At 36.9% G+C, this 24,283-nt stretch overlaps 1 protein-coding gene across 19 annotated transcripts in view; it reads left to right on the top strand.

Annotated features, from left to right (window-relative positions):
• The window catches only part of LOC113044307 (ankyrin-3), a 62,515-nt gene that overhangs the window by 27,125 nt on the left and 11,107 nt on the right, over positions 1-24,283 (top strand). For 4 of the 19 annotated variants that reach the window (XM_026204174.1, XM_026204156.1, XM_026204159.1 and 1 more), the window contains exons 8-41: positions 350-358; positions 905-1,003; positions 2,006-2,104; positions 2,357-2,455; positions 2,632-2,829; positions 2,905-3,003; positions 3,252-3,350; positions 4,657-4,755; positions 4,847-5,044; positions 6,104-6,202; positions 6,299-6,397; positions 6,488-6,685; positions 7,662-7,760; positions 7,841-7,939; positions 8,215-8,313; positions 8,388-8,486; positions 8,580-8,652; positions 8,728-8,781; positions 10,092-10,215; positions 10,441-10,525; positions 10,886-10,989; positions 11,283-11,318; positions 12,460-12,684; positions 13,251-13,349; positions 13,731-13,885; positions 14,617-14,828; positions 15,365-15,557; positions 15,648-15,744; positions 15,823-16,051; positions 16,128-16,253; positions 16,923-17,045; positions 17,210-17,242; positions 17,374-17,395; positions 18,666-23,774. In XM_026204174.1, the coding sequence (XP_026059959.1) occupies positions 350-358; positions 905-1,003; positions 2,006-2,104; positions 2,357-2,455; positions 2,632-2,829; positions 2,905-3,003; positions 3,252-3,350; positions 4,657-4,755; positions 4,847-5,044; positions 6,104-6,202; positions 6,299-6,397; positions 6,488-6,685; positions 7,662-7,760; positions 7,841-7,939; positions 8,215-8,313; positions 8,388-8,486; positions 8,580-8,652; positions 8,728-8,781; positions 10,092-10,215; positions 10,441-10,525; positions 10,886-10,989; positions 11,283-11,318; positions 12,460-12,684; positions 13,251-13,349; positions 13,731-13,885; positions 14,617-14,828; positions 15,365-15,557; positions 15,648-15,744; positions 15,823-16,051; positions 16,128-16,253; positions 16,923-17,045; positions 17,210-17,242; positions 17,374-17,395; positions 18,666-23,774 (8,890 nt within the window). The remainder of the gene's footprint in view (positions 1-349; positions 359-904; positions 1,004-2,005; positions 2,105-2,356; positions 2,456-2,631; positions 2,830-2,904; positions 3,004-3,251; positions 3,351-4,656; positions 4,756-4,846; positions 5,045-6,103; positions 6,203-6,298; positions 6,398-6,487; positions 6,686-7,661; positions 7,761-7,840; positions 7,940-8,214; positions 8,314-8,387; positions 8,487-8,579; positions 8,653-8,727; positions 8,782-10,091; positions 10,216-10,440; positions 10,526-10,885; positions 10,990-11,282; positions 11,319-12,459; positions 12,685-13,250; positions 13,350-13,730; positions 13,886-14,616; positions 14,829-15,364; positions 15,558-15,647; positions 15,745-15,822; positions 16,052-16,127; positions 16,254-16,922; positions 17,046-17,209; positions 17,243-17,373; positions 17,396-18,665; positions 23,775-24,283) is intronic. The other 15 variants (XM_026204161.1, XM_026204176.1, XM_026204173.1 and 12 more) reach the window with 14 other exon arrangements.

The following is a 24,283-nucleotide window of genomic DNA, read 5'->3' as shown; positions in this document are numbered from 1 at the left end:
TTGAATCTTTCTTTTACAGTGCATGGGAAGAGTTTAGATGTCATAGTGCATGACACATAGTTGTTTTTATTTTAGTAGCAGCACCCTATTTCCTCAAGAGGTTTTTGGGTGTTTCTAGCTCATCAACACATTTTTATGCTCCTTTATTACAATTAACGTTTTAAACAGAAATCAGGGGTGCATTATGTTGGTTATACACCACTTATAATTTTACTAACAGACTAAACTGACGTTTAACTTCTAACTGTGCATGTGAACTCACACTGACAATCTGTGTAGAAGTCTCTCGGTCACATTTTGCTGCACATTTTTGTTAATTCTGTTTTTTAAATTGCACCATGTCTATCAGAATGGAAAGGTAAGGAAAAATGCCATCAAACGAATGAGTAAGACAGACAATGCCAATTTCCTATCTATACTTTCATCTTTAGCTAAATGTAGTGAGTAGTTGCTGAATAACATTTGTTTGTTCAGATATTTTGTTCTTCATCTTTTTTTTTCCTCCTTTCATTGTCACTGAGAAACTTCTCATCTCTCTCATGAAGACTCATATGACACTGGGAATGTGTTCATATATTATTACATGTACAAATCTAATCTTCCGTTTCTTACTTCATCAGTTTTTTTTTTCTTTACCTTCACTCCAGTGCATGGCGTGGTTGGATCCATTGGTAGCAGATGAGAATCCAGACTTTTTCTTTCTTTCTTTTCATTGACTTTTCCATGTTTTTTTACCTTTTAAGTTTTTGCACAAATGTGATGATTCATGGGAATGCTGCATGGTAGATCATGAATGATCATTTTAAATCAGGTAGAAGATCAGAGCAGACATTAACTATTCTGTTTTCTTCTCTTCTTTGTTCTATCCCTTCTTTTATCCCAAAACTACTCCATCCTCTAACAGAGTGGCTTTACTCCTCTGCATATTGCTGCTCACTATGGTAATGTTAATGTGGCCACGCTGCTGCTCAACAGAGGGGCTGCTGTAGACTTCACAGCCAGGGTATGATCCTATATTACAAAAAGCAATTTTTAAGTTGATAAAACAAAACAAAAAATTATATATATATATATATATATATAATTTTTTTTTTTTTTTAAGGCCCATATCCAACATTATAATCAAAGCCCTCCCCAATAGGCTTTTTTATGGAGGAGGAGGGGGGAAATATAGTCTTACAGTTTATATCTTGATTTTATGTGTTTTTTATATAAATAATATTGTATTAATAATAATTGATTAATTGAAATACTAAAAAGTCGTCCTGTTCCCTCTGGAGGTTTACTGATGCCTCCTACTGGGCTCTGACCCCCTGGTTGTAAACCACTGCTCAAAATCAGTGCTTTTCTATAACAGACTAATATTTAAGATGCTATTCACTCAAATCACCACACATTTAGAATTTTTATTATAGACATAACGGGATATATTTGATGTGCATGCTTTCTTTAGGTAATTTATACACAATTAAAACTCTGTTGGAGTTCATTAAATAATCATTTTGGTATGATGTATAAATTGGATCAGATTTCATATATATTAAAGGAATTCAACTAAAAAATGAGAATTCTGTCATCATTTACTCAGCCTCATATCATTCCAAACCTGTATAGCTTTCTTTTATATTTTAAAAACCAAAGAAGAGATTTAGGCCAAAAACAGTTGTTAACCCTCATTGACCTCCATAGTTTTTTTGGTACTTTAAATTTTTCCACTATGGAGGTCAATGGGGGCCAACAACTGTTTGTTTAACAGCATTCCTCAAATTCTCTTCTTTTCTGTTCGACACGAGAAGAAAAAAACGTATACAGGTTTGAAAATGGATTGTGGGTAAATAAATGATGACAGAATTTTCATTTTGGAGGTGAACTATTCATTTTAGCAAATACTTGCAGTTCCTCTTATTTGCCTTGATTTAAGAAGACTTTTATAAGTTTAAGATGCTACTATTTTTTCCAAGTATGAAAATATAATCTGTGCTAAAGGATGTACTGTTTTGTTTAGAATGGTATAACCCCTCTTCATGTGGCCTCCAAACGAGGAAATACAAACATGATTGCTCTGCTGTTAGACAGGGGGGCTCAGATTGACGCCAAGACCAGGGTGAGTATTATAACATTGCCATCAAAATGCAGTAAAGTAGCGCCCTCTAGTGCTTACTGCTAGCAGTTCAGAGGAACATTTCTTGTCCTTTATGTACTAGATGATAATGAAAAACGTAGGTAGCAGCAACAGTGTTTTACTATGTTGCCATGTGCATTTACACAACAGTAGTATTTGTAATGCATTTTGTAGGCCTATGTAAAAAAAAAAAATCTTCATATATGCTTTATGTATCTTCTCTCTGTTGAACAGGATGGGCTGACACCGCTGCATTGTGCAGCCAGAAGTGGACATGACACTGCAGTGGAAATCTTGCTTGAAAGAGGAGCTCCATTACTAGCACGGACCAAGGTATATGACTTTTTTAATTAGTCTATACTCACCAAGGCTGCATGTATTAAAAAAAAATAAAACAAATAAATAAACAGTGCTATTATTATGCTATTATGATATTATTACTTTTTGATCTTAAGCTGATCTGTATTTTTCCGGTCTCTTTCTCTGGATTTCAACACACACACACACAGAATGGCCTTTCCCCGCTGCACATGTCTGCTCAGGGTGATCACGTTGAGTGTGTGAAACACCTGCTGCAACACCAGGCACCGGTTGATGATGTCACCCTGGACTACCTAACCGCTCTTCATGTTGCTGCCCACTGTGGTCACTACAGAGTCACAAAATTACTACTGGATAAGAAAGCAAATCCTAATGCCAGAGCACTGGTAATTTTTTGTCTTTGAAAAAGTGTGTGCCAGTATGTTAATGAGCGTCACTGATGTATTTTTTGTGTCTGTCAGAATGGCTTCACTCCTCTGCATATTGCCTGCAAAAAGAACCGAGTGAAAGTCATGGAACTGCTGGTTAAATATGGAGCCTCGATTCAAGCTATCACTGAGGTAAGAGTCTTAGTAGTCTGTGACTTTTTATAGTTTAAAACATATCTGATTTGGCATGTGACTTTTTAACGTTTATTTCAAGAATAATTATTAAACTTTATATAGAGTTTAATTATTCCTTTAGCTCATACAGGGAGGATTAGAGTTCAAATAAACAGAACTTTCTGAACCTGAAATTGAATTGCATTAATTCAGATTGATGAAATTGGTGCATATAAACGTAACTACTTTCTGTTCTCTTTCTTCAGTCCGGCCTGACCCCAATCCATGTTGCAGCATTTATGGGGCACCTCAATATTGTTCTCCTGCTGCTACAGAACGGAGCCTCACCTGACGTCTGTAATATTGTGAGCACACAGTCATCATTATTAGACTTGATTTGTACCATATTTAAATATTTCTAATTGGGGTGTGTGATATTGAAAATAACTGTATTTTTTTGTGCTAGTCCCTTGGCTGGTTTAGGCCTTTAGTGAGATCGAATCCAAAATCTTTACATAGTCTTCATATTCTTCGCATTGGTTAGATCACAGTAGTATAAAGTGTGTTATTTGATATGCTAAATTAATTTGAGAGCAAATCTTATATGTCAAATTCTTAGGTTTAATCAATAAATTAAATTATAATAGTAAGACAATGTAAATATCAACAAAATACATTTCTTTGTACTGCATATAACAGATAACATAAGCTACATTTGATATGGTATTTAGATGTATTTAAATCAGAGGAAATATGAATTACAATAGCACAAATAATATGTGATTTAAAAATGAAATATAAAATGATTTTTCAAAACATTTTAAATATGAGAAATGAGCATGCATTCATTCAGTAAAGAAACATGTTTATGTTGCTCAGAGACAAAGATCAGTTCTTCTCTGGTTTTTTTATGCAACTATTTTCATTGGTATTATAACTGCATTCTAATAGACTACATCACTCAGTGAATGTGTGTACTTTGCGAAGTGACTGATATACTTGCACATCATTAAAATAATATGTATAGGTAGATGCAAAACCATAGATATGTATAGGTAGATGCAAATTTGACCATTCAAGACATATTGACGCATCAGCCATCCTGGAATAATCAATGTGTCATCACTTACTGTAAGAATCAACGACTTCTCCAAGATTGTGCAGGTTATGCAACCTCTGATTGATTCCCAAAGAAATAGGATATACTTTCACAGGTGAAAACGTGTTGGTTTGTGTTTTAATGTGTATTAAGTTAATATTACACATTTTTAAACTGGTAAATTACGTTGCTAATGGCTTCGTCTTTTTGTATTGTGTTAATTTATTTACAGATATTCTATCATTAGTGTTATTACGGTTGCAGACAAACAGTCGACTTGCTCTTGAGTGTCCACACATTCCAGTATGGCAGATGGATTACGTGTGGCAGCTATTCGAGCATCTGCCTGCTGTACATATCTATGAAAAAAACTATTACTATATTATTAGACTATATAAAAATTGCACACCCCTACTTTCTGAGCCTATTTTTTTAGCTCATGCTTTGCCACACTGTTTTGCTCATGCTGGGAGTTTTTGATATCATTTGCTGTCTTTTCTACTCTCCTCTAAATAAACAAATTCAAAAAGGTCTAGCAGTGCATTTCATGTACTGGTTGTGTGTGTCCTCAGCGTGGCGAGACGGCATTGCACATGGCTGCAAGGGCAGGACAGATGGAGGTGGTGCGATGTTTGCTAAGGAACGGCGCTTTGGTGGATGCCATGGCCAGAGTCAGTTGATAAAATAAAAAAATACAGATTGATGGCTAGCTTTAAATGTACTATATCTGCATTTCTCTCCCTCTTTCTCTCTTGCTTCCAGGAGGACCAGACACCCCTTCACATTGCATCTCGTCTGGGTCAGACAGAGATTGTGCAGCTGTTACTGCAGCACATGGCTCATCCTGACGCTTCCACCATTAATGGATACACACCTCTGCACATCTCCGCTCGTGAAGGTCAGGTGGAGACAGCTGCAGTGCTGCTGGAGGCTGGAGCATCTCACTCACTCGCCACCAAGGTGAGAGTGCAGGAAGATCAGTGGAAGAGATATGGGGCTCTCATTCAAATATGTGCTCAAATATTATTCAATAAATCTATAATTTTATACGGAGCACATGATAAGCAGACAAAACTGTATATCTTCTCCAGGAATTAAGAATTTGTTCTTTCATTTTTAGGCAACTGTGTACTATTTTGTTCCCTCATTTTAGTAAAATGTGGTCATGCTGTGCAAATTTGCTTCCTCATTTAGATAAAATGTAAGTAAATAATATAAAACAGGGAATTAATTAGTACAACATGGCCACAATTTACTATGTCGGAGATATATATATATATATATATATATATATATATATATATATATATATATATATATATATATATACACATACATGCATTTTGATCAAAAATATATTAAATACTATACATTTTTTATATTACAATTTAAAATTACTGTCTATATCAGTATTATTTTTTTTTTAATTTAATTATTACTTTGATGACAAAGCTGAATTCTCAGCATCATCATTCCAGTTTCAGTATGCTGATTTGGTGCTCAATAAATATTTCTTATTATTATTATCAACAGTTGGGCCGATTAATATTTTTGTTAAAGCTGTGATTTTTTTTCTTCTTCTAGAAAATGATGAATAGCTCAAAATAATAGCATTTATTTGAAATAAAACTTTTGTAAATGTTGTGTACTTTCTGAATAAAAGTATTCATTCAAAATAATAATAATAATAATAATAATAATTCATTTTATTTGTAATGCGCCTTTCTTAAAACCAAAGCACTACTGTTAAACAACAACAACAAAAAAGAACAATACAAAAATACTAAAATTAATGGAAAACAAGCTTAAATAAATGCATCTTAATCAACTTTTTAAAGCATTTCTGATATTAAAAGAAAGTGCATTCCATAATTTGGGGGATTTGAATGAAAAAGCTCTTTCCCCAAAGTCTTAAAAGTAGAAATCATTCATCATCCCCCCACCCCCCCCTTTTTTTTTAAACAGTAGAGTATGTATTTTTCTATAATCAACTAAAGACAAAGGTCCTTCCCTTAACAGAAAGGCTTCACTCCTCTACATGTTGCTGCTAAATATGGTAGTCTGGACGTGGCAAAACTCCTCCTTCAGCGGAGAGCACTTCTTGATGACGCTGGAAAGGTGAAAATCAAGCTAAATTGAACATTTTAATGAAATTTGTTTTGTAATATGTTCACTATTGTCATTTTTCTTTCTGTCGTTGAATTTCTGCACCAGTACGGTCTCACACCACTGCATGTAGCTGCTCACTATGATAACCAGCAGGTGGCGATGATGCTCTTGGATAAAGGAGCATCACCTCATGCTACTGCTAAGGTCCAAATCCTAAACCGATAGCAAGATATCTCTGCATCCAGTAATTAAAAAATGTATAACCTGAGTGTTTCTTACTCTCTTCCTGTGCAGAATGGTTATACACCTCTCCACATTGCAGCAAAGAAGAACCAGACACAGATTGCCTCTGCACTGCTTCAGTATGGAGCAGAGACCAATGCATTGACCAAGCAGAGAGTGAGTCCTTTACACCTGGCATCCCAGGAGGGGCACACAGAGATGGCCTCCCTGCTGCTGGAGAGGGGTGCACATGTCAGTGCTGCCACTAAGGTAAGATCTAAATCAGGGAACACTGTACATTATGTATCCATAGCAACAGGCTATTAGCTATTGCTCATGAATAAACATAGCATATTTTTGTCATCCAAACTTACTATTACAAATGTCAGCCAAACCAGTTAGATGTAAAATATTTACTTGATGAGATTTACTCATAAGAACGTGAGGTAATATTTTTTTTATAATAATAATAATAATAATTATTATTTTTTTTTAGAATTGAATGACACTCTAATGTCAGTAAATGGTGAATTGGCATACAAGTAAACAGATTTAAAAAAAAAAAAAGTTTTTTATTTGTAGCTAGACTTAAAGTGGACTTTTTTAAATTAATTTGTGCCAGTGTCTCAGTCCACATTACAGTCATACTGATGTTTTTGGATGTCAAAATGTTAAATATTTCTATAACCGAAGAATGTTAGAAATGAAAGTTAATGTAGCGAGCACTGAGTTATCAAATGCACATTAAATGCAACACATGCAGAGATGGAGTTTGCTGCATTTACTGTCAACTGAGAAACTGTTCAAGCAAACAGTGCTGTTTCACAATTATTGTGGAGCCCCTTTTATTTACCTTAATTTTACATTTGATATAAGTAATTATTCACTTTTCATCAACTCGTTAACCCTCTGTAGTTCCCTGCACCAGGAGGACACGATTGCCAGTTTGGAAAACTCTGCGCAAGACCAACACAGATTTATGCACCTTCCTATTTAGGACAATTGCAAAAAAAAAAAAAAAAAAAGGTTTATCTCTAATTCACTTGGAAATAAATTACTATTTAGATCATTTACTGACTACCAGAACCCATACTGTTGAATCCTGATTGCTAGGTAATATGATAGGGCCACAAACAAAAAAATATTAGACTACAGAATTCAGCAAGTGACCAGTCAGAAGGAAGTGTTCCAGAGAGCCATGTATTAATGGTGTTTGATATCTTTTCTTTTCTTTTTTTTTTTTTAGAGTGGCCTTACACCTCTGCACCTCAGTGCTCAGGAGGACAGAGTGCAGGTGGCTGAAATACTGGTCAAGCACGATGCAAACGTGGACCAGCAGACCAAAGTAAGCTATTTTTTTATTATTTTTATAATGTTTCAGTATCTTATACTTCAGCTAATGTGATATGTGGTTGTTTTTTCTAGTTGGGTTACACTCCTCTTATAGTTGCCTGTCACTATGGAAATGTCAAAATGGTTAATTTCCTTTTGCAAAATGGTGCTAATGTCAATGCAAAAACTAAGGTAAGAGTTTAATATATTTATTAAAGTATATTCTTTCATTATGTGACTTGGTAACCCAATTAATTAATACATAATAAAACTATGAGCTTTGTGACCATGCATTGTGACTTTGTGACTGAGAAATATTGCTGATATCTATGACAGAATCTAATTATTATATTAGAATTGCATTATTTTAAATGCTTCAATTTTTGCATTGTATTCAGATTGTTACTATGATTATTGTTATTTCTGAGCTGTTTACTGCACTAATGGAGTTTTTTTTTTTTTTTCAGAATGGCTACACACCACTTCACCAAGCTGCTCAGCAGGGAAATACACACATTATCAATGTCCTGCTGCAGCATGGAGCCAAGCCTAATGCAGTCACTATGGTGAGCAACACACTCACAAAAATTATATTAATTATGTATCTTATTTCTCTGACCTCAGACTATTTCTCTCTCAGAATGGGAACACGGCGCTCTCTATTGCTAAGCGTCTGGGGTACATCTCAGTGGTGGACACTCTGAGAGTTGTTACTGAGGAAATAATCACAACGACAACCGTATGTATCCGTGCCTTTAAATATTATGAATATTTGATGCATTCATAAACCATAAAAGAATGCTGAATCCATTTTTCATTTCATCTTTTGTAGACGGTGACAGAGAAACACAAGCTGAACGTTCCAGAGACAATGACAGAAGTTCTGGATGTGTCTGATGAGGAGGGTAAGATGCTGATTTATAACTGACTGTAATTATGATTTCATGCATCTGTTTAAAAGCTGCTGTGCATATCTGTAGCCCAACATCAGATGGAGGAGGAACTTTTTACTGAAGTCTCTTTGGGGATCGAAGGTATACAGGGTATGATGTAGAGTGAACTGATCTGACCTATTGAAGTTACTAACGTTACTGCATTACCAAAAATCTGTTCAGTTCCTTCTGTATCTATTCCAGCGTGTGGTTTGCAGTTTGTATGATAACTGGAACGGGCATGATTATTGTGTGTAGAAAGCTAAACTGTGAAAAACTAACTTTGTTCTCAGTTATTTGTGCTAATCTGGGGATAATTTTTTGTATACATGATATCTGTGAGTTACTGAGTATTATAGTTTTAGTAGTACCTACATAATGGTTAAACGGTGCTTGTCATGGTTAATATGTTGTTGGTTAATATAATTTATAATTTAGATTTTTTATGGGTTTATTTTGACATCTTTACTGTCAAGTCGTTTAAAACCCAAATGTTAAGGATGAATGCTATTTGGTCTAAATGAAAAAAGTTTTTACATTTATATTGGGTCAGAAAATGAGAGGTTGTATAATACATTGTCCAAAGAAAAATAATTTAATGGCAAGTCGTGATTTCGTCCCCTTGGAATTATAAGGTTCTTTCTGCGTTCTGAGTAGTTTTGAGATATTGAGCTTTTAAATTTTTGTGTTCCATAGACTTCTGTAGATAGAACCTTTTTGTTTTTTCAATAAAAAAATCCCAAAATGTACACAACTTAAAATAAAACATCACATAATGTAAATAAATTGTCACAGAATAAGAATATGTGAATAACTCAATTTTGACAAAAATGTCAGATAGAACCTTATAATTCCAAGGGGACGATTTGGGTTGTATATTAAACTATAGCCTGTTCAATATATCACTTAACCAATAATGGCCAGATATACTGAACCACAATCCCATAAAAGCACCAATGGGAGTGGAGAGTACACAGGCCCAGAATGGGTTGAGGCATGCTTTTTTGGGTGTTAAATAATGGTGCAAGTATCAGTAATCTGACTACCATAAAACCAACTTGTTCTCATAGCAAATCTTCTATATTTTACAAGGCGGATAATTTGTACGAATTTTGTACAACCTCACTATTAGGAATTCATACATTTTGTAGAAAATCATACATATTTTACAAGTTGGCAAGTTCATAGGAATTTGTACAAATTACCACCCAAAACCCTGACCCTAAACCAGGGTTATTCAAAATGCAATTTTTTTTTTTTGCTGTGTCTCTTTAGTAAATCCTGACAGCAGTTTTTAAACACCAAAAGAGGGTTTGAGCTGGTGCAAGCTGCTAGTGAATCTGGCCCTAAGTCAGCCCTAACAAGTATTTTATTGACGGTGTCAACCAATTAGCCAATGTGTGTATGAGCAGGTGAGGACACAATGACAGGTGATGGAGGGGAATACCTGAGAGCAGAGGACCTGAGAGAGCTTGGAGATGACTCTCTACCTGGACACTACCTGGACGGCATGAGCTACACCCATAACTTAGACCGGTAAAAAAGTAAACCAATGCACATTTACAAACAGATAAACCAATATTTGAATATTCCGTAGACAAGTTAATTCCTGCTAAACAGATTATAACTGTTAGTCCTGCCTCCGAACTGGAGCCAGAAGCTTTTGGTTGCCATTTTTGGGGGAATTTAACTCACACAAGTATAACAAGTGCACACACATAATGCTGTTTTTACTCACCTGTTTACATTGTCCGACCTCAGGTCACATGAGACCCCCAGTCATCTTGCTTACAGGGGTGAAGGAATGCTGATTGAGGATATGATCACCAGCCACCAGCTTAATAAGGTGAATCATGAACCATCATACCTTATTTGTACACCTAACATTTGGCTCAGAATTGTTAGCCATGGTTTACAATGCTAATAGCTAAAATCTAATTGTTAGCATTGTTAAAATCTTCTTAGCTTTTATAAATTAACTGTAAACCATGGATTCACAGGGCTTATTGCGTTTATGCCATAAACATATTTTAAGCCCACCCATTAAGTCAAAATTCACTATAAAATCTGACATTTTAAAAACATTCAGATGCAGTGACATGGTGATTCTGTTGTAATGAGGTCACAGATCATTTATAATGGTTTCGAACACGAGTCACGATGATATATTGATGATATATTATAGTCTGATTATATTGTTTGTTAGGTTTCTGCATTCTCTCGAGAACATGAGAAGGACTCATTTCGACTGAGCTGGGGTGCTGAACATCTGGATAATGTGGTGCTAACTAGCACTCTTCTGCAGTCAGGGTTAGTAGGTTTCACACACACACAGACACACACTAAAGCGGACATGAACATGCACACACACACTTGCCCCTTCCCGTCGTACATGCTAGTACATACTAAGATATGTATGTTTAGTCAAAGCTTGCATTACATCAGATTCCACTATTGTGGATCATGAACAATAGCTGCTCAGTTTCCTCTCATTGTTCGTTCGTTCTTTCTTCCTTTCTCGTTTATTACACTCGCGTCATCTCCCTAAATCTCTCTGCCTCTCTCTGTGCTGTTTGTGATTGTGTCTTTTGTTCTGCTTTTAGCCGATCCACCCCATGCCTTGACAATGACAACAGCAGGTGATCCTCCACTTCTCTTCCATGTGCCCTTTTTGCTTCCTCACTTTATCTACTTTTATTTCTTTATTTCATGTATGTATAACAACTGACTGCTTTGAGCATTTTTATATTAGCCTTGTTGTGCCTGTAGAAATTTAAATAAGCATGTTTTGATGAACACAGTGAGCCATGTCTCAGTATTCATAGATATCCCCATGACAAATCTGTGAAAACACATGAAACTGGATACACTGTGTTTCTCAAGCACCACGGTATTTTCCCCTGTGCATCTTGAGCATGTTCAACGGTTATCATTCTGTATTACCGGTATCTCATTTCTCCAGTGACTTATGAACTTCATGAACAATACATAACATGAAGCAACACTTAAAATACCATTATGCCAATCAAAAGTTTGAGGTCAGTAAGATTTCTTTTAAAGAAATTAATACTTTTCATATGCATGAATGCATTCAATTGATCAAAATTAATTGTTACATTGTAAAATTGCTATTTATTTAATCCTATAAAAAATGTATCATGGATTCCACAAAAATATTGAGCACCACAACTCTGTTCAACATTGATGATAATACAAAATGTTTCCAAATCAGCATGGTAGAGGTTTTTTAAAGGATCATGTGATACTAAAGCCTGCATAGATGGCTGTTTAAAATTCAGCTTTATCATCACAGAAATAAAATACATTTTAAATATATTCAAATAGAAATATGTATTTAAATTGTAATAATATTGAATAATAAAAAAAAAAAAGAATATTTCAAACAAAATCTTACCAACCACAAACTCTAGAACTGTAAGTACATCAGTGAGTCTGTAATTGTACAACACATGGCAACACAATCAGATAATAAAAACTATTGTTCTATAAAAACTCTAAATGTTTCTGGAAAAGTGTGTAATTTCAAATGGCACCAAAGAGAATTGCAAAATTAATAACTGTTTAAAAACATATAGAAGCCCACATAGCCTATAAAGTAAGTTTAGAAAAATAGATATCGCATGGCCTAGGTGGCTTCTGTAAGTTTATAAACAAGAATGTAAAGCATTTATTGCAGTATTACATTTCTGTGTAGATTTAATGATGATGTTAAACATTGTGTTGTGTGATTCACTGTCCCTTGCTGTTCTATTAAAACAGCTTCCTGGTCAGTTTTATGGTGGATGCCCGTGGTGGAGCCATGCGTGGCTGTCGTCACAATGGACTACGCATTATTGTGCCACCTAGAAAGTGCTCAGCACCTACACGGGTCACATGTCGTCTGGTGAAGAGGCACAGGCTGGCCTCTATGCCCCCTATGGTGGAGGGAGAGGGGCTCGCAGGCAAGCTCATTGAAGTTGGACCCACCGGAGCCCAGTTTCTTGGGTAAGGGGGTGTCTAATGGGATCTAAAATTGAAAAACATGTATGCTGTATCACCATGAACATTTTCTATCTATCTTTGTTTGTGTATGATGCAGTTATATGTTCTCTATTTTGTCTTGTCTTGACCGACAAAGTTGCGCAATATGTCAACATGTTTGACGTGTCCTAACCAGGAGCGATGTTAGAAGTTTACAGCCACAATCAATTTGTGTGTGTATGCTGAAGCAGCTGTCCATGTAATCTCAGCCAGTAAAATTATGTTTGATGTTTATTTTGTGAATTTTTGGACCAATGAGATTCAGTGGATAGATATGTAAGTTTTAGTTTTATCTCATGAATTAATTAAAGAAACAATTCCAGGTAGATTTTACCAAGATGTCGCATTTGGCTTGGACAAAAACTCATGGATGAGCTTTTAGTGTTTGTCTCTCCTGGTTAGGACATTTGTCATCTCTAGTTTGGAGGAATGACAACGATGTGCCTCTCACTAAATCTGGGTTCAGGAAATCAGGTTCACGGTGTGCCTTGTTTTTTTGCATCTTTTTTTATTGGCTGCGATCGGAGCAGTAAACTCCACCTCCCAACAGCCCCTCCTCCTCTTAATGAGGGTGAAAGTCTTGTCAGCAGAATTCTGCAGCTGGGTCCACCCGGCACCAAATTCCTCGGGTAGGAGAGATCCTAATGCCAAATATCCACTGGATACCGGTCACATACCCCCCCCCCAATTCTTTTAAATACACCCCCATCTGTATTTTTTTTTTTTGATCATTCCAAAATAGAGGTTTTCCATTAATTTACCTTTACCTCCCTTGATGACTTTTGAATATTGTTTAAGTTTCGATCTGTTATTTTCTTGTATTGGTCATTGCTCTGTGTTGTATATTGCTGTGTATGGCATTACCCATGGTTTTGTTCCTACATTGTTGCATGCTGCATTTACCTGTGTTTATGTCTTCCACAGATGCGTTTTATCTGTTTCTCAACAACCCTCACTTTGACAAGTCCAAAGCCGTACGTTTGGCTGAAATGACACCCCTTATTTTTCAGGCCAGTGATAGTGGAGATCCCACACTTTGCTGCCTTGCGTGGGACGGAGAGGGAGTTGGTGATTCTGCGCAGTGAGACAGGAGAGAGCTGGAGAGAGCATCACTGTGAGCATACAGAAGAGGAGCTGAATCAGATTCTCAATGGCATGGACGAGGGTGAGTGTGTCCCGAATACACACAGAGACAATTGTTTGGTCTAACACACCTTAAATTGCTTATAGTAGGTATGCTTATAGAATGGTAATCTGGTTTGTAATGCTGTGAGCTGACCCCATATACTGAATATACCATTCAAAAGTTTGGGGTCAGTAATGTTTTTTAAAAGTTTTAAAAGAAGTCTCTTATGCTCACCAAGGGTAAAACAGTAGTACTATGAAACATCATTACATTTTAAAATAGCTTTCTATTTTTATATTTGTTTTAAATGTAATTTATTCCTGTCGTGTCAAAGCTGAATTTTCAGAAGCCTTTAATCCTTCAGAAACTATTTATATATACTGATTTGGTGTTTAAGATCAATGTTTAAAGCAGTTGAACTGCTCGCTGTTTTTGTGGAAACCGTGAACAGAAATTTCAAAAGAACAACATTGAAATCAAAATTATTTGTAATATTAAACATCTTTACAGTTATGTTTAATCAATTTAATGCATCCTTGCTAAATAAAAGTCTACATTTGTAAATAAATATAAAAAAATTCACTGACCTCTAGCTTTGGAATTGTGGTATAGATTTGGGATCCCGTGTGACGGTTCTTTTCACACATTTTTGAACAGGTCTGTACTTAGTTAAAATGTTTGGTTTGGTAAAGAAGGATAGCATCTTTAAAATGAAATAAAATTAAGATTTTTGTCATTTGGAAGAACTGGTTTTGTCATTTTCACACTAGAGCTGGACCCTCCTGAGGAGCTGGAGAAAAAGCGAATCTGCCGCATCATCACACGGGATTTCCCACAATACTTTGCAGTGGTGTCCCGCATTAAGCAGGACAGTCATCTGATTGGTCCAGAGGGTGGGGTGTTAAGCAGCACCCTTGTTCCACAGGTCCAGGCTGTGTTCCCAGAGGGAGCATTGACTAAACGGATACGCGTTGGGCTACAGGTATCTTTATCATTGACCTTTTAATTTTTGAAAGAAGGCATATTTAATTCTATAGTAAGTGCATGTAACGTGTAATAAGGACACCTAAAAAAAGGTGCTATTGCAAATTTCAAATGTTCCTTATGATTTGTGTTAGACAGTTGTCTCACGAATGATGTTGAGGGCAACACTACCAATTTTATGATTATTTGCTACTCTAGATCAAACTTTTAGTAACTTCTTTGTCATCAAAGCTGGCTCAGTTGAGATTGAGCTATATATCAGTGAAGCAGCAATTTTTATTTTTTTATGTAATGGTTAAAAAGTTTATTGGTACACTGAAAAAAGTGCTAATGCATTGTTATTTTGTGTTTAAGTCTTATTTTAGGGTTCGTATCAAAAGTGTGACTCTATTGAAAAGTTCATTTTTTTTAAGCTATGCCCTTCTGTAAAATATTTATTTAGCAGTATATTACTCTTAAATTGGTTTGAGGGAGGGGATGAAAGTGAAAAAAAAGAGAAGTCCATCCTGCCACTTACATCTCATCCTTTATTAGGCCCAGCCAATCAGTGAGAATCTGGTGAGGAAGATCTTGGGGAACAAGGCTACATTCAGCTCTATTGTTACTTTGGAGCCCAGAAGACGGAAGTTTCACAAGCCCATCACCATGACTATTCCTGTCCCTAAAAGCCCAAGCAGTGACGGGACAAAAAGTACCCCCACTCTACGACTATTATGTAGCATTACGGGTATGAGAGAATAAAGAGTAAAACATATCTTTTGTAAGCAACTGCCTTTATAAGGAGGTGTAAATAGTTCTTATAATTTTCCTTTTGTAGGTGGGACAACTCCAGCACAATGGGAGGACATAACTGGATCCACACCGCTAACATTCATCAACCAGTGTGTTTCATTTACCACTAATGTGTCAGCAAGGTGAGTTCAGACGCAGTGGCAAATGTTTGTTGACTGCTTCCCCTTGACGAATCGTTAAATACATGTTTTTCTTCCCAGGTTCTGGCTTATAGATTGCCGTCAGATCCAGGAGTCTGTGAACTTCTCCAGCCAGCTTTATCGTGAGATCATCTGTGTTCCCTATATGGCCAAGTTTGTCATCTTTGCCAAGACATTGGACCCTATAGAAGCACGACTCCGCTGCTTCTGTATGACGGATGATAAGATGGATAAAACTCTGGAGCAGCAGGAGAACTTCACTGAAGTGGCTCGTAGTCGAGATGTCGAGGTAAGTGTGGTTTAGCTAGTCTTGCTAACGAATTTGAGATCAACTTTTCTACATGTTGGTATGTTGATCTCTACAGCTTCTAGAGGGAAAGCCAATCTTTGCTGACTGCTTTGGAAATTTGGTCCCACTGACCAAAAGTGGACAGCACCATGTGTTCAGCTTCTATGCCTTTAAGGAAAACCGTCTTTCTCTCTTTATCAAAGTAAGTTTTTTGTAGCATTATTTATAGTAGATAACTATGTAGATATTATATTGAAGTTTGCACAAAAAGGCACTGAGTTACAGATTTAGGGGCCGTTCACATATCGCGCCTAAAAACCCGTGGAAAACGCTAAGCGCGCCGTTTTCTCCTTCTTTCCAAAGCGCTCGGGCAGTTGCGCCCCTGAGGCATCTGCCTTTGCTAAGCAACCATGATGTGCTCTCTCCATGAAGACGCGGAAATTTCAGCAAAGGATAAATGGATTTGCAGCTCTAAAAATCGCTTGCAGTAGCTCTGCTACTAAATTCATTTCAAAATGGCAATGCATATACAACTATGAACAGCAGTTCCTTCATCTTGGCTGAGCTTTCAACGTTGTTACGGGAAAGGATGAAGCTGATTGGTTAGTTCTTGTCACATGACCCGCGGAGCGATTGCGATATTCTGAAAATTTGAAATGTTTTTAACTCTATGCGGTGCAGACGCGCCTGTAAAAAACGTCTGTGTGCCTACATTGGAAATAACGAACTTGAGCGCCCAAAAGACGCGATATGTGAAGGGCCCGTTAAACAGTACTCCACAATGTTTATTACTAGTTTAACTATGATTCCACAGTATTGTGTAATTGTCAGTTGGTGGTGAGCAAAGTTACAGATTGGTTGTTTTCAACAGATTCGTGACAGCACTCAAGAACCATGTGGTAGATTGTCTTTTACAAAAGAACCAAGAACATATCGCAGTCTAAACCACAGTGCAATATGCAACCTGAACATCTGCCTACCTGTTTACTCAAAGGTAAGAGAAACACTTTCACAAGTATATTACCTCACGACCACTTATACTGTATATAATATGCATACATAGTCACAACAAAAAGCTAATACCCTTTCTTCAAACATATATTTTGTTTTGCAAAATTTAATACACCAGTTGATTATTTTTTACTCTTACTTTTTAAGGAATCAGATTCTGACCAAGATGCAGATGAAGAGGTAAATACCTATTTTACACCTTAAATATAAATAAATAATTTTGTAAATAATGTCGTCTTTGCAAAAGAGATCATGGATTCTTTGTAATTTCCATTGGAATAACTATCTGTTTCAATCCAATTTCCTTATAGAGTGAGAAGACACATGAGCAATGTAAGCCATTTTTAAGTTTAAAAATATATATGCAGTATTCACAGCTTTTGTCTCCCATTTTTTTATCCCCCATAACTCCTGTATCTGTAGTTTACCAATGTATTAGTACATAGTTAACATATTTAGCATATTTATAAGTGATTTTAAGAGAAATTGTATTTGTGGAACCCTGATTGCTATGCTATGGCTGATAAACATCCCTTCTTCCATTTTTATTTTTATGGTCTGCTGTTCTCATGAAACATTACATCCAGTTCTCTCACAATGGTATCTTGCTTCTGGCATGATGGTTTCTAAAATGTTTAGTGCGTTACATGCCAAAAGAGATACTGGAAAACAAACCATTCCCCCTTAAATCAAAATCATACTGACCAGGCACATATTATTTTGCCTGTTATTAAATCACTTAATTTGCTTGCCAAAAATGTCACCTTTGCATGGATCATTTCCTTTGCATGGAAATAACTTGACTTACACATATTATATTAATGTATATGTATGTGTGTGAGTGTGTCTGCTTGAATGTGAAGATATCTTTTTTGAAATATGCATAATTTGTAACACCTTTTTTATATAATTATCTATCACTCACATTCTTTGTTTCCTTTGTTCACTTGTGCTTATTGTTTTCCTAAATTTTTCTTAGAATTTGCCTCTGACTGATAACATATTCCCATATATTAAACAACTACATGTTTGACTCAAAGATCTGCTTAACTAAAAAGCCATAGCATTTAATAATTTGAAAGCATTTTATGGGATAAGCCTTTGATTGTATCTCAGTGTTGCATAAGGGCATTGTTTTGAAATGCTATCTGTGTTTGTGTTGACATGAGTTCTTCATGTCGAGAACAATCTTGAGATGCCTCATTGGTACAGCACCACTCTGTGTTGTGATTACTTTCCTCATCTGTTCTTTGTGCACAGGTTTTTGTATTACTTATCCTTTGTTTTCTTTATACTTTCCCTCTTGTGTAAGTGTATGAGTGGATACTTGAATCAATATAACATGTTTAAGCAAGTTATTTCCTGCCCATTTCCTGCCCTCACTTTGTAATTCTCTTTTGCTCTGCTTAACTGCTCCCATGCCTTCCCAAGATCCAAATCTAGATAAATCTAGCAATGTTCTTCATTCTGTCAAGTAGTTTCCTCGTCATCTGAACTGAATACAGTTTGTATTGCTCCTGCCCTGACTAGTTTTCCAATGCATTTTGTCCTCTTCATTTCCCCCTTTGTTCTTTACAAACTATTTGTGCTGTTCAAATGGAAGATTATGATGGATCTGAGTCAACAGAGCTTTCCATGCTGCAAATCATACATGATCCTGCCACACTCGCAAGTCCAGATATACTTTCAGAGGTTTCTGAAATGAAGCAGGACCTGATTAAAGTGTCAGTCCTTCTGACCTCTGAAAAGTCAGAACAATCATGCTCCTCGGATCCTGGAGAGCGATCAGACAAGGCTGGGGATGAGGAAATGGATGAGCCATTTGAAATTGTTGAAAAAGTGAAAGAGGACTTAGAGAAGGTAGAAGAGATTCTTCGTGAAAGAACAACGGATGATACGAAGGGGGAAAGTGCTATTGTGAGATCTGTAAAGATTGATGATGAGGAGTGGGTACTGCTCAGTTTGACAGATGTAGAGGAATCCATAACCAAAAATATCACTGAAATCCAAGAGTCACTCATTCAAGACGTTCAAATCGCAAGAGACATTATATTCAGTTCTCCTCCTCAGAGGGATATTTCAGGTATGATTTCATATCTCAGCAGTGACTTAGAACAGTGTCTGCAGGAACCGCCTGTACCATTTAATGATCCACAAGATGTGGTTAGTGTTCAAGAAAGTTTTAAAGAGGTTGTTGTGACACGTGGTAAACACAGTCCAGCAAAAATCAAAAAGCCAGCCAGGAGAAAGCGTAAAGAGAGGGAGTTTGCAAGCGGCAGTTCAGAGGATGACTTGGAAAGGATGAGTAGGAGTCAGTCTGAGGAGTCGCTTGATGAAGATGCAGTTATCGGTGGATCTGAACCTGTCTTTGGACCTGTTCCTGTGTCTCCTAGAGTTGTAGAAACTCCGATTGGATCCATTAAGGACAGGGTTAAGGAACTGCAGAAGAAGGTTGAAGAAGAGAATAAGGTGGACAGTCAAAAGTGGAAATCCCAAAAAGTGAGTACTTCCCAGAGTAAGCTATATGTCACAGAGACAGAAAAATCAGCCAGTCTTCCACCAAAATCCCTCAGATCCCCAAAGTCACAGACGGAACAGCTAGAGGAAACTATGTCTGTGAGAGAGCTGATGAAGGCTTTTCAGACTGGCCAGGATCCATCGAAAAGCAAGTCTGGACTTTTTGAACATAAAGCAATTGTGACTGGAACCTCTGAAGCAGCACATTCTGATAATATACAAGTTCCCCCAACATATGATAGCCAAATGACAGTACCAACTCAACATTTACAAGAAAGAACAATTACAACTGTAACCTCTGAAATGACAAGTCCTAATGTGGTGCAGATTCCTCCAACATATGATAGCCAATTGACAGCACCAACTCAACATTTACAAGAAATAACAATTACAACTGTAACCTCTGAAATTACAAGTCCTAATGTGGTACAGATTCCTCCAACATATGATAGCCAAATGACAGTACCAACTCAACATTTACAAGAAAGAACAATTACAACTGTAACCTCTGAAATGACAAGTCCTAATGTGGTGCAGATTCCTCCAACATATGATAGCCAAATGACAGTACCAACTCAACATTTACAAGAAAGAACAATTACAACTGTAACCTCTGAAATGACAAGTCCTATTGTGGTCCAGATTTCCCCAACATATGATAGCCAAATGACAGCATCAACTCAACATTTAAACGAAATGGCAATTACAACTATACCCTCTGAAGCAAATTCTGATATTATGCAGGTTCTTCCAACGTATGATAAGCAAATTATAGAATCAACCCAGTATTTACAAGAAAAAAATGTAGTAGAAAACAAGATCCTTCAAGAATCATCACATATTGACCAAAACACAATTCATCATAAACCAATGGTCGATGATGGTGAAGCAGTACATGAAAAACCACCGATGATCATCCAAATCGAAGGTGATCAAGCTGTAACTTCCAACATTATCTTTAACTTTGAAGACAAAAGTTCTCCAGAAGACCTGCTCAGTAAACATACAACAAATGACCAAAATAGAAAATCACCTCTGGAACCAGAAACTGAGGAACAACAAATATGTCATGATATATTAAGTAACGAAGACCCGCTGTTGATACATGAGGGAATATATTATGAAGATAACAGGAGATTGTCTGTGGAACCTCAGATAAGCCCAGACAGGAAACCATCAGAGGATTTCAGTGCAGATATTAAGGCAGAACTTGAGGAAAATCCTGAATATCTGCGCTTTAGGCGAACTTCAGGTAAAGCAAGTAAACATTATTCAATGTGTAGTGATGGCCTTACTTTGGAAGATGAGGAGCAGATAAACCAGGCAACAGTGGATCCAAGTAAATCAAACATAATCACTGCCTTTGCTACTGCAATGGTGCAAAGTGAACCCTTATGTCAAAGTGAAATACTTGTTGGAGCATTGGAAGAAAGTCCTGATAGTGACAAACACGAGGCCTTGACAGACTCTCCTGGCAATAGTATAGGGACAAGGACTCCTCACTCCAGCACAGGTGATAGTGAGAAGCATGAAGGACTTGCTGAAACCCCTCAAAATTGGCCTGAAGTCCTTGTTTTTTCTTCCAGTACAACTAGTAAAGAAACAAAAGACAAATATCCAGGGGGTCAGGAGACTACTCACCAAACAAGTTCAACATCACATGAAAGAGCAGAGAGTGACAAGAGTGAATTATATTCCGTAACCTCCATAAAAAGCAAGACTGAATCACCTTATGATTCTAAGATCGAATCATCTTCTTCATCCACCAATATTGAGTCACCGTCCTCTGCTAATTCAAGCCATCACAGTCAGGATGTACCAGAGAGACCTTCTAGTTTAGATTCTCTGCAGCCTGCAACCATGAGTGATACTAAAACACTCTGTAGAACAGACTCGCTTGAGACTACTCCCATCAGAGAAGATGGATCATCCCAAAAATCCCCAGACTCTATTGAGCCAAGCCCAATCAAGGAGTCCCCATGTCAAGACTCTTTAGAGGGAAGTCCCACTGGTCAAGAATCTGAAAGGGTCTTCTCAAGAAGTCAGGCTTTCATTTCTGACTCCGGGGAAAAAGAAAGAATTTCTAAACAAAACATTTATTTAGAAAGTGAGTCATCCCAAGGTTCCCAGGAGACCTTAGATATGCAGTGCATTTCCATGACCCTGGAGCAAAAAGAAAAGGTGATTGATAGTGAGGATCTTTATGACTTTGATGATTTACAAAGGCAATTCACTCCAGAAGAAGAGATGTTTAAGATGGCTGCAAAGATCAAAACATTTGATGAAATGGAAAAGGATGCAAAAGTTAAAAAGGTAAAATTTGATTTTGATTTTGATTGTGATTCTAAACAAACAAAAGAGGAAGAAGTGCTGTCACCACATAAAAGTTCACTAGACTTTAACACAAAGTTAACCATAACATCAGAAGAGCAGTACTTGGAGAACTCTGTTGAATCTGTCCCGGTATTACCTTCCTCTTTGTCAGATGATGATTATGACAGTCCTGAGCTGGATGAATCAACTCACAAGGTCTCAGGAGAAACTACTGAGGTTTTAGAGACCACAGACAAAATTGAGCAGGAACATACTCATTTAAAGATTGTTGATTTACAGGCATCCATACCATCTATGAAAATGCATGTAGAGAACGAGGATGAAGACTATGAACCGTTAACTTCAGATTACCATAGTATAGTGATAGAAGAGACTACAACTAAGGAGGATCTCATTATTACATCAGCAGAGAGCAAAATGAGCATTGAGAAGGATGGTGATGCTGATTCTATGTCTATTGGTCAGAGCACAACTTCTGAAAAAGTGCTTTCTCCCATCGACAATGTAGGTGCCGCCACTGTCACAAAGGAAGTGCATGATGAATCCCAGCCAGATTTATGTATTTATCAAAAGGACAATGAAGAGAAGCCAGAAGATATCCCAGTGTCTATTCCAAGAGACTTGGTTCCCTGGAGTGCTGAAGTGGAAGACGATGAGGCATTTGATGCAAAAATTGAGGCTGAAGAGCAGAAAATACTTGCTTTGTGTATAGACAGACATTCCGATGGAACCACACCTGACACAACTCCAGGACGAACTCCTACTGAAGAGGGGACACCAAATCCTTTCCTCTTCCAAGAGGGAAAGCTATTTGAGATGACCAGAGGTGGTGCTATTGACATGACCAAAATGAACATGGAGGAGGAAGAAGAAAGGTTAGTCTTTTTTCCAATAAATGAAGATCCAAGTGAAGAATTTGAGCAAAACAATTTCAGTTCTAGTGAGTCTGATGCAGTAGCTTCAGTTGAGATGCCTACAGATGGTTTAGTTCATCAAGACAGACTTACTGAGGAACCTGATGGCTTTAGTAAAACTGGAACCAAAAGTCTTCAACCAGAATATCCTGAACAGAATTATTTTCCTATCCAAAGTGAACCAATGAGTCCCACAGAAGATAATGGAATCTGTGAAGACACATTAATACCGAATGTTGACACTGCCGCTTATACAGTAACACGAACAGTTTATTCTGAGCAAGACCCGGAATCCTCTGACTCTTCAGCGGAAGATGAACAGCATTCTGTTGTTGAAATGACTATATCCACCCAAGCATCTACAATTTCCCCTAGTGTCTCAGTTCATACTGTTATTCAACAGCAATTCCAGACATCACCTTCAATGCACACTCCATCCAAGGACCTTGTTGCTGAAATTGAAGACACAACATCTAAACCAAAAATAGTTGTGAAAGCAGCCAGCTTTGACCAAGTTTTAGGACAAGGGGACTCCATTGAACAGAATCAAAGGCCTAAATCTGTAGAAGATATCGGTTACTCAGAATGGTCAGTGTCTGTTATGGATGATCACACTAAAATAGACAGCAGCTACACTAAACCTAATACTTCATCCTCCCAGATGCCTGTTTCACCGACACAGTCTCCTACCCTACAATATGCTGTATCCAGTCAACCTGAACTTCCTGCTGAATTCTCTCAGGATTTGGACTCTTCAAGGAGCACAGAGCAAGATAAAACCAAAGGAGAAAGAGCTTCTGTTGAGTTAGGGATAGAAAGTAGTTTGAAAGCAATTCGACCCCCATCTGTAGGGGATGATGTCTTTGAGTCAAGGCCCAACTGGGAAGATTGTGTGGAGACACAGATGCAGAGAATCTCAGACAGCACTACCCCAGACCAAAGTAAAGGTACCTTTACTTGGCACTTGCCCCCTGTATTGCTTAATCCAAAATTTGCTCCATGCCAGTCTCTTTTCATTTGATTTTCTGTGTTGTCTTGTGTTTTGTGCTGTACTTTGTCTCATCACAATGTTTTCTTGTATGTCTGTTTTTGTGTCATGTTTTGTGACTTTTTATGTCATGTTTTATTAATTTGTGTGTATCAGCGTGTACATGAAAATTGAAATCTCAAGATTGATTGTCAACATTTATTTGCTGAAAATACAGTTTCCTGTGCATTGCATGCTAACTACTTCACATTTCCTAATACGAATAATAAAACAACCATGACAAGGGCTCTTTTTGTGTAAAAAGTTTTTAAAGAATGTTATGGCATATATTATTTCAACAGATCTTCAGTCACCATGTTGTCCAACCTAGCTTCACTGAACATTTCTTGATCCGACTGCTAGAGGTTTAAATGAATAAATTATTTATAGACATACAACAAATCAACTCACACATTTATATAGATTGAT

This window comes from Carassius auratus, chromosome 26 (genome assembly GCF_003368295.1).
Source record: "Carassius auratus strain Wakin chromosome 26, ASM336829v1, whole genome shotgun sequence".
Taxonomy (NCBI): domain Eukaryota; kingdom Metazoa; phylum Chordata; class Actinopteri; order Cypriniformes; family Cyprinidae; genus Carassius; species Carassius auratus.
The sequence above is the reverse complement of the archived record's forward strand: the minus strand, read 5'-3'. Positions and strand labels throughout refer to the sequence as shown.